General features: G+C 32.8%; 1 protein-coding gene across 1 annotated transcript; it reads left to right on the top strand.

Moving 5' to 3' along the window:
- Window positions 1-9683: 9683 nt before the first annotated feature.
- Window positions 9684-12883, top strand: LOC133289209 (uncharacterized). Its single transcript, XM_061487100.1, has 3 exons — window positions 9684-10033; window positions 10545-10721; window positions 12484-12883. The coding sequence occupies exons 1-3, from the start codon at window positions 9968-9970 to the stop codon at window positions 12691-12693; spliced, it is 453 nt and encodes a 150-aa protein (XP_061343084.1). The 5' UTR covers window positions 9684-9967; the 3' UTR covers window positions 12694-12883.
- Window positions 12884-14180: the final 1297 nt, after the last annotated feature.

Genomic DNA, 14180 nt, shown 5'->3' with positions numbered 1-14180 from the left:
TGAAGAAGACAAACAACTGTTTCAGAATGAGTTTGTTCGTACAAAAATCGTGGATATCTCCGAAAATAAAAATGGAAGCGTGTCGATTTTGTTCACATGACCTCTCTGCCTTTCTCTTTTTCCTTTTCTTTCACGGTCCTATTGTATAGATAGCTCAAGTGCACGCACGCCGAACAAGCATGTTCTTATTATTCAATGATTCATTTGCCTATGTTTATAATTTCAAGTGTTGTGGTCGATAAATCGCATAATGCTCCCGCGCGCGTTCACTGCGGCAGAGATCAAAGATAAAGGAAAAAAAAAATAGGTATCAAGAGATCAAAAGGATGTGTCCGGATCACAGAGGAAGAGAGAAAGGAGAGGAGAGATAAAAGGTGTGGGAGGAAGTGAGGAGAGAGAAAGAAAAAAGGGTTATTTTATTTTGCAATTATGAATCGTTGGATTAGATTGTGATCCAACGGTGATGAAAGGGGTATGCAAAAGGTAGGCAAGAAAGGAGTAGGTAGAATAACCTATCCCAAACATTTTTTATGGGTAAAAGATTTCTTCAGTCACTGGAGATAAAGTTATCTCCAGTGAGCTTAAAACAACATTGTTTTGAGCTCACTGGAGATAACTTTATCTCCGGTGACTGGAGAAATACTTTTTCCTTTTTTTATATTAGGTGGATTTATTTCTTCGTCAATTAACTTTATCAATCTATCAAAAATCTAATTTATAATAAAAGTGTAAAACAATTCTCCATTTACTTTTTTTAATAAGAGAAGCTAGGGTCCACAAGAACAAACTACAAAAAAAACTAGCCTATCCTATCCTAAGACGGGGTGCTTAGAGATATAGTATCAACTAAAAACACTCACTTCATCTCTAGGGGCATTTTTTGAAACTCCACGAGCGTGTATTTCCCTTGATGATCCAATAGGAAATTTGCTAACAGTCATCACTTGAGTTTCCCTCCCTCAATGGACGTTGCACTTTCATGGAACAATGACCAGTGTACCACACATTGGTCACTTTTTTACCAGTATGTCACGCAAACAGTAATATTTGTCAAAATGTCACGTGTCCGAGTTCGCTATAGCATGCAGGGAACTCGATTTGCTGATGTAGCGTGTTTCTGATGGTCATCTAGCGAACTTCTATAATAGTGCCACGTGTTATATTTTTATCAAAGCAGATGGGTATTAATTATCACCTAGTTCGCTACACCCATAAGCGAACTAGATGGCCACCAGAAACACGCCACATCAGCAAATCGAGTTCGCTGCCTGCTGTAGCGAACTCGGACACGTGGCATTTCTGCAAATATTATTGTTTGTGTGGCATACTGGTACAAAAGTGACCAATGTGTGGTACATTGGTCATTGTCCCCACTTTCATTGTCCAATTATTTTGTAGCCACGCTCAAATCCCAGTCTAGATGAGAGACTCACAAGATTCTTTCCCCTTTTGAGAAAGCTTAGTGGCTAGGTTAATGGAGTCACTTTAGAGAATTGTCTTAAATCCCACTTTGAATAATTTCTAATTTCTTACCATCTACTCATTATGGTCAAATTCAAAGAACCAATTTCCCTATTGCACGAGGATCAAACTATAGCACATATCCCTCTCCTTAGCTCACAATCACGAAATACGTGTAGCATAGTTTCCCTGCCAGTTCTACAAATGCGAAAAATCTATTACGCTACATGGGCAGGTATATTGCACCAATAGAAGTGCGTCATGTCAACGTGCATTGTATTAGAGAAAAAAATAACTTTTATATTTTATATTATATTTTACTAATAAAATATAGTGTGGTGCATCAATACACCGTATATATTCTTTTACAAATGGAACAATTCGGGGTACACCCACTCCAATTGGCCCTGTATTCATTTGTTGAGATTCTTTGATATGCATCTTCTGTCCATAGATTTTCACCCTCTCTTGTTAATGAGAGAAAATAGAGAGAAGAGAGAAAAATATGCTTCTCATTACTCGAATGAATCTAATTACACTCAAAGAACAGTTCCAGATATATTTTCTTTTACTGTGGAACCATTAGGAAGAGAGATGTTGATGGGATCAATTTCATAAAAAGAATAAAAACTTGACAAAAGGTATGTGATGTGGTATGTGGCACCCGTGTCAACTACCCATTCCATGCTTGTCATGCCTGATTAAGGAGTGTTAGTGTGTAGGTGAGATATATGGACTGCATTGACAAAATGTTGTGATGGTATATTCTCAACAATAGTGGTCTTTTGTAGCAAATTCAAGATTTGCTTGTATTGATCTTGAATAACTGTCATAGAAGATGAATCTTGTTGCATCTGAGTTGTGGACATATTTTCTCGTGCATTACTATTGATATTGGCAACTGAGGCTGAGTGTTTGTTCCTTTTATAGCTAGGTGAAAAACCATTAAGAGTATAACATGTCTCGATAATGTGATTGTTTCTATTACAATGAGTGCAGAATTTTTTACTACCATTGTTTCGTCCACCAATACCACGACCACGTCCTCTAAAGCCTTGTCCACCATAGAAGGAATTATAGGAATTGTTCTTTCTTGATGAATCTCCCATTGCCGCTAAAGCTTGAGGATTATTGGAGAAGTTCATATTACCTTTTGAAAGAAACTGACGTTCCTGTTGTGGTACCATTGCAAATGCTTTGGTTGCATTTGGTAATGGATCAAGTAGCGTCAACTGTGAATGTACATGAGCATATTGGTCATTGAGACCTCTGAGAAACCTTATGGTCTGATCATTATCACGATACAATCGCATTCGTTCAGTTGCACCACAAATACAAGGAACAACTGGATTGGGAATAGGCTTCAAATTCTCCAATTCATCCCACATTATTTTCAATTGAGTAAAATACTCACTTACTGATCTTTCACCTTGGCACAGTTTATGCACATCTTTTTGCAGATCAGATACTCAAAATATATCTGATTTTGAGAACCTACCTCTCAAGTCATGCCATGCATCAAAAGCATTTTCGATCCATAATATGGATTGTGCTATAGTTTGAGTGATCAATCTATGAATCCAACCCAAAACTATAGTATTACATCGATCCCAAGCTTCAAAGGATGGATCTCAAAGCTACAATAACACCGTTGATAAAGCCAAGTTTGTTCTTGAATCTCAAAGCCATAGTCGTAGCTCGAGACCAAGAATGGTAATTGTTTCCATCTAATAGAAGAGTCACCAACACTTGCGACAGACTCTCAATTGGATGGAGAAAGAAAGGATGCACAGGATTGGTCAAGAACTCAGGTAGAACAACTTGATTCGCTATGTTCAACAATCACAGAGCAAATGAAAAAATAATTATAAAGCAGATATCAGAGCACTCAATGCTCTTATACCATCTTGTGAATGAGAGAAAAGAGAGAAAACGGAGAGAAAATTATACTTATCCTTACTCAAATGAATCTAATACACTCAGTGCTTATACATGTATTCAGCTAGATCTGTTCACGTAACTAACTAACTTAAAGTGGCTACAATATGTTTTACTCTAACAGAAAAAAAATCACTGAGTCCTTTCTTCCTTTTTATTTATGTCATGGTTGGTGGGCCTTATATGTGAAGCAGGTAGAATATCAGGTTTGGGCTTATTGTGTTGTTCTGGTAAGATGGACTTATTGGGCTGTTCTGGCCTTTCTGGTGAGACCCTCTGAGCTCCTTTTCACTATGACAAGTTGTTCCACACTCTCTATAGTGGTTCCACGATACTTTATTTAATGAGATGCTGGACTGATTATTGACATATAAATATTAATTAACACCATAAATTATAATTGGTATTGAATAACTAAGAAAATAAATAACGATTTATTGTTATTTTTAAGAAATTTACATTAATTTTATTGACTCTAATAATAATCGATCCCTTGAACAATTTTCGTGCCCTTTTAAAATTCTTGTAAATTCAATTTATATTAATTTGTTTAACAATAATAATTTGATTATATTTGATAAAGCAACTTTAAGTAAGAAACTTTTGTCTTGGAATATAAACTTTTGATATCTCACACTTATAACTTAAAAAAAGATATAATATATTAAATATTTAGAAAAAAATACAATCATATAAATTTTAAACAAAATTGCCTCCCATAATGATCACTGAGGTTTATATAAAAAAAATGTAATGTTTCCTGAATAAATATTGACGGTGGACTAAGTACAATATTGCTCATCCAACTGAAATAATGTCAAATATTTAAATTATCATTGGCTTCTCTCAAAAAATGAAAGAAAAAAACTAATCATTGAGTTAACATCATTAACAATAAATTTTACATTTTTAAATTGTGGAGAGGGGGTTTAGATGATTTCATCATATATAATTATTCATGGTGCTACTAATTATTAGATATTGATCACTATTTATGATATTATTTAATATATATGTAAAGTGACGAGATAGAAGTGGATGATAATATGTATATAAAAAAGAAAAGTGGATGATAAATTGACAATGGAATTTGGGATAGACAACTAGAAGTATGGCATGTGAGAGTATTCTAACGGGGCGTTTGATTGAAGAGAAGTTTTTTGAATACTAGGAAAATGTAATTAATAGGGAAATGATTGGAAAGTGAGTTTGGTAGGAAAATATAAAAAAAGTTGTTTGGTTGGAAAAAAAATTACTGGACAAATTAGGTAAGATTTATAAAGTCTATGTTTGGTTTGAGGTAAAATATAGATGAGAAAATAAGTGGCAATTACGAAAATATCCTTGTTTTTAATTTTTTTTGTATCACCTACCCTTTACCTTTTTTTTTTAGCACAGGTTTGTACCAATTCAAGAGCAACATTTTTTGCCCCAATACAGCCTCAACAAAAGCAATCAAATGGGCAAAAACTGGGACCAATTCAAGAGCAACCACAAATGCATCCAAATGGAAATCATACGTTCGTACCAATTCAGGAGCAGCAACAAGACCAACTAAGGAACTCAAATGGGAAATAAAAGGGGTTTGCTGTATTTACCAACCCTTCTAATATGTCATTTACTTCAGAAATAAAAGGGGTTTGCTATAATAGTGATGATCAGAAATAAAGCCTCCATTGATGTCAACTGAGTTTGAGTTTCATTACCTCTACCTCACAACTGAAATCAAGTGTTCACTGGTGCTTTGGTTTGGGTTACAAAGCAGATAGATGAAGAGTGTGCTATTTGCCACATGCAAAACCAAGACCTCATTCGCCGTTTCAAGATCCATTCTGCTACCCACAAATTGCAAATGACCTTTTCTACAGACGTACTCGGGTCTCACTTTCACGCCATAGCAGAGGGTATTTTTGGCAGTGAAATGCTTCTCTTTCTCCCATTTGCATAGAAAACTTGAAATACCACACTGCAGAAGGTCTTTCTCAACCGTGTTTTTCCCCCATTTTTACACACAAATGCAAACGGCTGGGCAACACGGATGCATGGGGAAAATTTTCAAAAACTTCAACTAAACAAGGAAGTCCAAAAAAGCCACACTCAGATGCATAGGTAAATTTTACAAAAACCTGAACCAAACGCCCCATAACAATCTTTGGGATGGATAGCGATATTAGTCTATCTAGCTATCAACGAAAGCAAGACTGCCAAAGTACAACCACATGATTGTAAATTTGTAATGATTTCGTTGACCCCCTAATGAGATCAACTTCGTTAATTTGATAAATAATTTTAAAATACCATACATTGTTTCTTTTTTATTTTACCGTATTATGATTTAAAAACCACTAATTAATAAATCCAGGCTCGGGCTTGAAAAAAAAAAAGGCTCTTCAAGCTCCTAAATTTACTATAGTGTTAAAAGATTGTGTTTAAATTTAGGAATTCACGAGGACATAAATTTCTTAAATTAGCGGATTGCGTATCATGAAGGTTGAATATAGTGTTGTTTAATGCACTTGAATTTAGATAATAAAACAATATAGATAAAAAATTTATAAGATCTTGTTAGAGATATTAATATAAAATTATTAATGTTGTCTTACTTACCGACTCAAATTTAAATTAGTAGGTTAAATTGATTATAAATTTATACTACATAATATCAAAGCTTGTGATAAAATGGTTAGGAATTAAAGTCTCGCCATCTTCGTTTTCTAATACAAATTAAAAAGGCAAGTTTAAACAAGCATGAGTTAGACCTTGAACAAATTTCTGTATTACTCACATTTCAAGTCCAGTAACCCTTACACCAAGGCATGTATTAGATATATTAACATAAACAACTTGTTTGACACTTTTTTTTTTAAGTTAAAAGTTACTTTTAATTAAAGTTAAAAACAAACTTATTTTATAAAAACAAAAGAAACTTAAAAAATAAAATTAAGAACTGTTTAATAATTATATAAAATTATTCTAAGAGATTTAAAGGGAGAGAGATAAAATAATTTGTTATTAAGGTAAATTACAAAGGTAAATGATAAATTAATAAAAAAATGTAGAATAAGGATACAATTGAAAAATAGATATGAGTATTGTAAAAAGATGTTATACATCTTAAAAGAAGCTCATGTTTGAAGTCTTTAGCTTCTAGTTTTTTTTTTTCTTCATTATAATTTTTTTTAAATAAGAATTTTTGTAAAATTATGCTTAGCTAAATTTTTATTTATAAGAAGAAAAAATAAGTTAAAAAAAAATAACATCTCACAAGCAGGCATAAAATCTCACTTATTAATTTAAGTTTTTAGCTTGAAATAATTATTTACAAACTCTCACGTTATGTGTTCATTTTTCAGGATTATTGTCGCACATGTTATTTTAATCTTTAGAATTACACACGAAAGCCTCCAATCTCTTTACTTTCATCGTCTTCCTGTGAATTTATTTTTTTTGTTATTCTGAACTTAAAATAAACACGTTACAAATAAGATAGCGCATATGATGATAATTTAGATGGTGAAATAATTGTAGTGTTTATGTACATTTTATGATCACATCTTAATTATACTAGTTAATTAAGGAGCACTAATACATGTTACCAAAAAATATTTTTATCTATTTAAAATGAAACAATTTTATATGAGTGTAAAAATAAATTTTTTTACATCCATTTATAATTATTGATTCATGAATAAATTAAAATTATTCGATATAAATAAAGGATTTAATGTTTCAACTTTTGCTGTTGGCAGAAATTTTTTTCTTTGCAACAAAAGCTGATTTTTTTTTCTAAAAATAAATTAACAATCAAAATTAAAAATATAACTCATGCGGATGTAAAGTAATTCCTTCTTGTCAAATTGTGATAACTCAGTTGGTATACGAGAGCTAAACATGTGCTTGAAGGACCTCACTTCGATCCCTACCAATATCACTTTTGGGAGGGAGAGAAGGTCTTAATCTCAGACTCACCTCACAGTTGGATTTCCCACCACCACTTCAAAGAATCGAAATTTGTGAAAATATCAGAAAAACCCATTCATCTTAAAGAAATAATTAGGGTTGGTATAAAAAAATAATAATATTAATTCTAATGTTGAAGTAATAACCAATTGGTTAAACAGAAAGAAAGAACAAAACAAGAATTGCGATAAAATATTTTTCTCTTTTTTTAATTTTATTTAACCAAAAACAACCAAATAACAAGAGGGTTCTTCAATTATTAAATAGGTAAAATAAAATAAAAAAATTATAAATAACTATAATCATGCATAATTAAAGAAGATAATGCACAATAAACACATACACAAACATAATCTAAAAATAGTAAAAAAATAATAAATAATAAATATTAAAAAATCCTAAACTATGAAATAAATCGTAACAAAACCAATCCAAATCAATCATGTAAGTGCATCAAATTCCTTTTCATTTAAAATTATATACAATTTAATACCAACTCTACTCGAGCGTGCGCAACCGTAGAAATGAGCTGGCTTCCGTTTAGTTTAGTTTGGGAGTGGATCCTCTCTCGTGTGAAAAAGTGGTCATGTTATTTGATCACAACTAGGGGTGTTCGCGGTCTGGATTGGATCAGTTTTGGAAGCAAAAATCATCCGATCCAATCTCTTCAGTTTGATCATATAATCATCCATTCGGTTTGAATTTTTTTTCAACTCCGATCCGATCCAATCCAATTTTTTTCGGTTTGGATTAGATCAGTTTTCTTAAAATTCTAAAATTTATTTATGATTATTGTGCAAATAACATCTTTTGTATATATTGGCCTTTGTAAATTTTTATTTTTTTGAAATACAAAAGCATTAGTAAATTATAATATAATTTTTTTTTTTTGCAATGAGATATGAAGCTTTACAAAGATAAAATTTAGTTGATGAGATATGACTAGATTTTTTCTTGGATTTAGTTGATGGATTAATGGGTCTTGGGTTTAGAAATTTTTAGGCTATGATTAGAGAAAAATCCAAGTAGGTTGAGGGAAATTAATATATTGGATCGGTTTTCATCAACCATCCAAAAACCAATCCAATCTAATTAAAATTTGCGGTTTTTTTTCGGTTTTCATTTTTTCGGTTTTCGATTTATTTGGTTATTGATTTTTCGGTTCGGTTAATGTTGTTTGGATCGGTTGATGAACACCCCTAATCACAACCACTCATTGATAATGAGATAAGAGAGAAAAAAAATATATAATTTTTAAATTAGTAATTATAATCAAATAACATGACCACGTGAAAAAATCTATTCTCGTTTAATTTAGTTTTTTTTTTTTATATAACAATTTAGTTTAGTTTACACGGAAGCAGTACAACAGGCTCAACTCCTTGAATATAAAGTTGAAGATCTGACTGGTACACGCAGTAATAATTATCGAGTCAAAGAAAGCTGCCATCATGAACTAATCAAGTACTTAATTTTTTTTTATAACACTAATAAATGATTTATAGTTTTCTACATTATGGATTCTTCTCCACTGTCCGCATCGTGCTTGGTTTTTTGTTTTCCAATAAATAAAAAATTAAAAGCAGACATTAGTTAAATGATCTTTCTTCAATAAATAATCACGAGCGTTGTGTAACAAAGCCTTAGGAAGGCGCGTAAAGCATTGTAGCATGGCCGGTGGCTGTGCTGTAGTCATCAGTGGACAATGACATTGACATCCCTTCAGTCTGCCAAATCACCAGCTGCTCAAAGCTTACCTTACCTTCTCATCTGCCCCCATTTCTAAATTCTAATAAGTGCTTTCCGTGTGTTGCCTTATTTTATACACAAATCTTTCGTTGACGCTGTCTTTCACCCTTTTCGTCATTTTCATTTACGGAAATTTTTTTTAGTGGTATCAAAATATCTAACTCGGTATTTTCTTTTACATTTTTTTTTTTTGGTAAATTCCTTTTACATCTTTATTTATGTTTCTTTTATATTTTTTTTTTAAATTCAATTTTTTTTCCCACTTTTAACATGAATGCACGTACAGCAGTTGTTCTGAAAGTTTTCTTCTCGTTTACACCTATTTACTGCGTTGCGCAACTGATTCCAAAGCATTATTATTATTATTATTTGTCTTTTTAGATGACATAACTTTTGGCATTTCATCCTCACAAACTGAGACGCACACTTTAATAATTTTTGTCTACCTTTTTTCTTACTTTATCTATCTCTTTCTCGTACTTAAAATTTTAAGACACAATTTTACATCATTTAAAATAATACACACTTTTTCTATTATTATTATTAACTTCCCCAAATACAACACAACAAATCAAATTCCATCATCTTCACGCCAAGTAAACGATTCCTCTCCTCTCCTCTCCACCTCACCTTTTTATCTCTCTTTCTCTTCTCTGGCTTCATCCAAGCAACAGTACCTGGGTTCAGGCCAAACTTGACCCGGATCAGGACCCGTCTCATGCATGCACTGATTTAAGTGATTTTGGCTTGTCCAAACAACAAGTATTGGCAGGTAAATCGACCCTTTGACTAGTTAATAACGCCAGCATAAAAAAGATCGTTTTTTTCTTCGTGGGTATTGGTTTTTGAGTTGAAAAAAATGGTGGGTTTATTTTCGAGATTCTCTGTTGGAAGGAATGCCCACCGACGGACGCAAAGTGCCCTGGTAAGAGTTTTTTCTCCTTCTGATCAACCCTTTATTTGCAATGATTTTGTGTTGTTTTGGACTTGGATTGACCAGTGAATGCTGGTTTTATGATACGTGAACTCGTTATTACAATTCGTGGAAACAAGCGTTTGTAAAAGAGTTCTGAATTTGGTTTTGCAGTTTCGCTTAAAAAGCCTAGCTCTTTGTTTTTGTGCTTTTGGATCAGCTGTGGCTAAAACAAGTTGCTCTGGTTGTTTGACCTTTGACTCGTTCGTGTTGTATTGGACTATTGGCGGTCCAATAGTTTTTATGCATTCAAAGAAAATCATACTAAATTTGATGATCATAAACCTTATCTTGCCCCTTGAGTTCAATACACTGTTAATCTGATTCCCTGTTGGATTGGAAATATTTCTGTGCAATTGGGCTTAGAAATTTATTTGTTTGTTTGTTTGATAATTTATGTAACAAGTTTTAATTGGTGAAATGATCTTGTAGTAATATTATGCGTTGACTTCATATCATGCAGGATGAGAGGGAAGTAATACCCCCAAACTCAGAGACTGGCGCTGCAGCTAGTGCTGCTACTGCCACTTCTCATGGAATTGAAGTAGCAGTGGAGTTTAAGCCAGTTGAACACCCAACTGAACCCCTTGACAATGATAGACCAATTCAGTGCCCGGTACCAGAACCATCTATTCTTAATGTAAGACGGGATCTGTTTTTCTTTTGGTATATTACAAAATTGATTATTTGGACTGATAAAATTTTAAACAGTTCGTTCAGTACTAAATTACATACTATTATATTACAAAAAATAAAAAATACATACTATTCTTCTTCATCTTCTTCTTATTATTATTATTATTCAATTGACAAAAAAGTATGAGTTGTTTTATTAAGTATTGAATCCGGTTGTGTTGGGTTACTGCAAGTCTGCAACTAGAGTTTGTTTATCTTCATCAGTATCAACATTGTATTTTATATTATCAGTGTGTATTTCAAACCTATGAAAAACTTCTTTTGTAATATCTGCATATTATTATGGTCAAAGTTGTTTGGCAATAAATGCACAAGCTCCAAAACATTGAATAGCCTTATTGAGTTGTGTATTTTGAATATGTTGCCAGTTTAAACATATTTAAAGTAAGATATCTTGATAATGCCATGATATTCAAATAACTTAAAGAAGGTTTTCATTTCAACTTATCCTATAGGACTACTGAGAGCAATTGTTTAGAAAGCTCTCTTTAACATAATTGCATAAACAACTGACGATGATATTATGGGATGTGGTGGTATCTTGCTGTTTTTCAGAGAATTCTTTGGTTTGTCTTTTAAAATAGTTCAAGTAAATTTTATAATTTTTTGCTGTGCATGCATGTAGCTCATTAGTGTCACTACAGCCAAACAAGTATGACATAGTTCGTCCCATTTATGCACATTAGTATGAAATATGGCCAGAAGGTAATTGAGGTTCCACCGAACTGGGCAAGGTGGAATTAATACTGAAGTTACCTTTCCTTTGCGTTTTCCGTTCATCTTAGATTCTAAGGAAAGTTGTGAATGTTGGAGTGTAACCATATTTTTGTTATAGTTTGTAAATGTTGTGGTGTAACTTGTCACTGTCTTAGAATCTAAGTTAGTAGCTCCTCTTCTAACTTCAAAAGCTAAAGCACCAGGGAGGAATGGAAGTGGGCTATTATTAAAATTCATCGTGAGTAGTTGCCTGCATGGGTAATTTTACCTTCTACATCATTACTTTCATCTCCCATTCCCAACCTCTTGCTTGGCACAATCGCAGTTTCTCAGTCAAAGCATCTAGCATGTATATAATAAATCAATGATTTTTTTTTTTTAATGTTTCAGAATCTTATTCTTCCACTTGATTATACACATAGATGGCAGTGATAATTATTGCCCACATGTATGACTTTACATATAAACAATCAAATATGGTCAATTGTTTAATGTGTTAAGCACAATTTGCTCATGAAACCTCAAATGTTACCTCGTTTGCGATGAAAAAGTAGGTTATTTAGACCCCGAATAACTGGACCATTCAGAGACTTCCTTTAGATTCGGTTACTCAATTCAAAGAATAGGTCCCGTTATGGTAATTGGACTTATGTGTCTTACTTGAGTTGAGTTGGTCATAAAATATGGTGTATGCATGTCTATGTGGAGGTGATGGAACTCGTGACTTTTCCTACGTGGATTTTGACATGATTGTTTAGTTTTTTTCTATCTAGCTACTATTAGTTGATAGTTACTAATAAAATTTTGGAAACCAGAGTTAAATATGAAAAATAAAATAAAAAAATAAACTAGAATGTGGTTGAGAATCCATGGAGGAAGCATGCATGTGATTGTATTTCTTCCCTTTTTGTTGAACTGAGGGAGGGGGTTCTTTTTTATTCAAAACTCATTGGTTTTAGGATTCTGAAGTCTTGTTCCTCTATTATCAGGATGGAAGAATATGGAAAGAGCGAGTATCTGCTACTGTGCGGAGAAGAGGTGACCTGCCAGTGATGAAGGAAGAGGGAACCCTTGAATCTGAAGGGGCTGGGACAAAGCCACGGAGATCCCACTCTAATCGAATGATTCTACCATCTGTTAGTGCTCCGGAGCATAATCTTTTAAAACTTCTTGAAGAGTGTAATGATTCAGGCATCTAAACTGGTATTGTTTTTAATGTGCTATTTTGCTTTCATAAATTCCATCAACTTAAACGTGATACCCCTTCATCTTTTATTGTTGCCCTTCTATTTATTTATATTATGTAGCTCAAATGTGTATGTATATTCGAAGGTATAATCTTGTAAGTCAAATCTGGTATATTTTTACTGAAGAAACGAGTAATATACTTAGAATTTTTACTTTTGGTCCACTGTTAACATTGAGCTTATTTCGGTTTTCTTTTTTTAGTGAGTACTCTTGATGAATACTTCAGTTTACTTAGGCCATGCCTTGTAGAAGTTAAAACTTGAAGAATGGAGAGTGATGATTGAAAAATTATCAATGCATTAAGCCGTCATTCATATTGAAATACATGTTTATTTTCTTTTCTGGTATTCTATGCCTCACTTCTATTCCCGCCAAGCACACTGAAGTATAAAAAATTCACAATGGGTGGCATGAAGAAATGCTCTTTGATGCCATTCATAATGTCTATATATGCATATTTTCATTATTTCCATCTATTTACATTCCTCTCATCATTTTCAAACTATGCTTTTAAAAGTTCATTAAACCATTGGAGTCATCAGTTGATTTGTTCAAAAACTTGATCATGAATGATATTTTGGTTAAACCTCTTCCATTTTACATGGAAAATATTTTTCTACTTCACGGCAAGGGTGGTTCTCTACTTCTCTTGATTACTACTGCTCAATATCCGTAAACAATGACAAGAATTCTCTGATGTTAGCTGTCAGCTGTGACATTATAATTAAACTAACAATAAATCTTAATGTAATAATTCATTTTTTAACATGAAATGTATCGTTGTAACAGAGTCACAGCATCACTGGTGAAGCGGGATTTATGATTTAAATACAAGTCACAGATTTTGATTCTACAGGCACTTTTATTTCTTCAGGTTGAAGGGTAAATTGGTCCATTTTGGCTGAAAATAAGAGAAACAACCTTCGCTCTAAGTCCTATGTTTATGCGACGGTCCTTTATTGTTGGGTAGAAATCTGCAATGTGTCTTGCCTTCACAGCTAATATTTCTAAGGATACCTTTAAAAGCAACCATACTGGACGTTGCTTTTATTTTAATTTTTTTATGATAGCAAAGATCACTTATTTTGACCTCTCATGGATTTGGGCTTTTGATTACGGACTTGAGGCTGGTTGCCTTCTACGGTTCTACTATATAGGACGCACACAAAAAGTTATACTGATATATATATTTTTTTGAACAAAAATTATACTGATATTTATGATCGTAGATAATCCATTATGTCTGCAGTAGTTGGACTCTGCCCATGGTACATCCGATTGGAGTAACAGCTTAGCGGTGTCAGTGTGTGCTTATGTATAGTCAGCAGTTTTTTTTTTTATCATTAAGAGACATCATTTGCAACAACCACCTTTCAAGAGATATGAAATATATGGAAGAGATACAATTCAAGAATTCATTTGCAAAATTACTTTTAAA

The sequence above is a fragment of the Gastrolobium bilobum genome, unplaced genomic scaffold (genome assembly GCF_033153095.1).
Source record: "Gastrolobium bilobum isolate Gb01-03AN ecotype WA unplaced genomic scaffold, APGP_CSIRO_Gbil_v1 utg10696, whole genome shotgun sequence".
NCBI lineage: Eukaryota > Viridiplantae > Streptophyta > Magnoliopsida > Fabales > Fabaceae > Gastrolobium > Gastrolobium bilobum.
The sequence above is the reverse complement of the archived record's forward strand: the minus strand, read 5'-3'. Positions and strand labels throughout refer to the sequence as shown.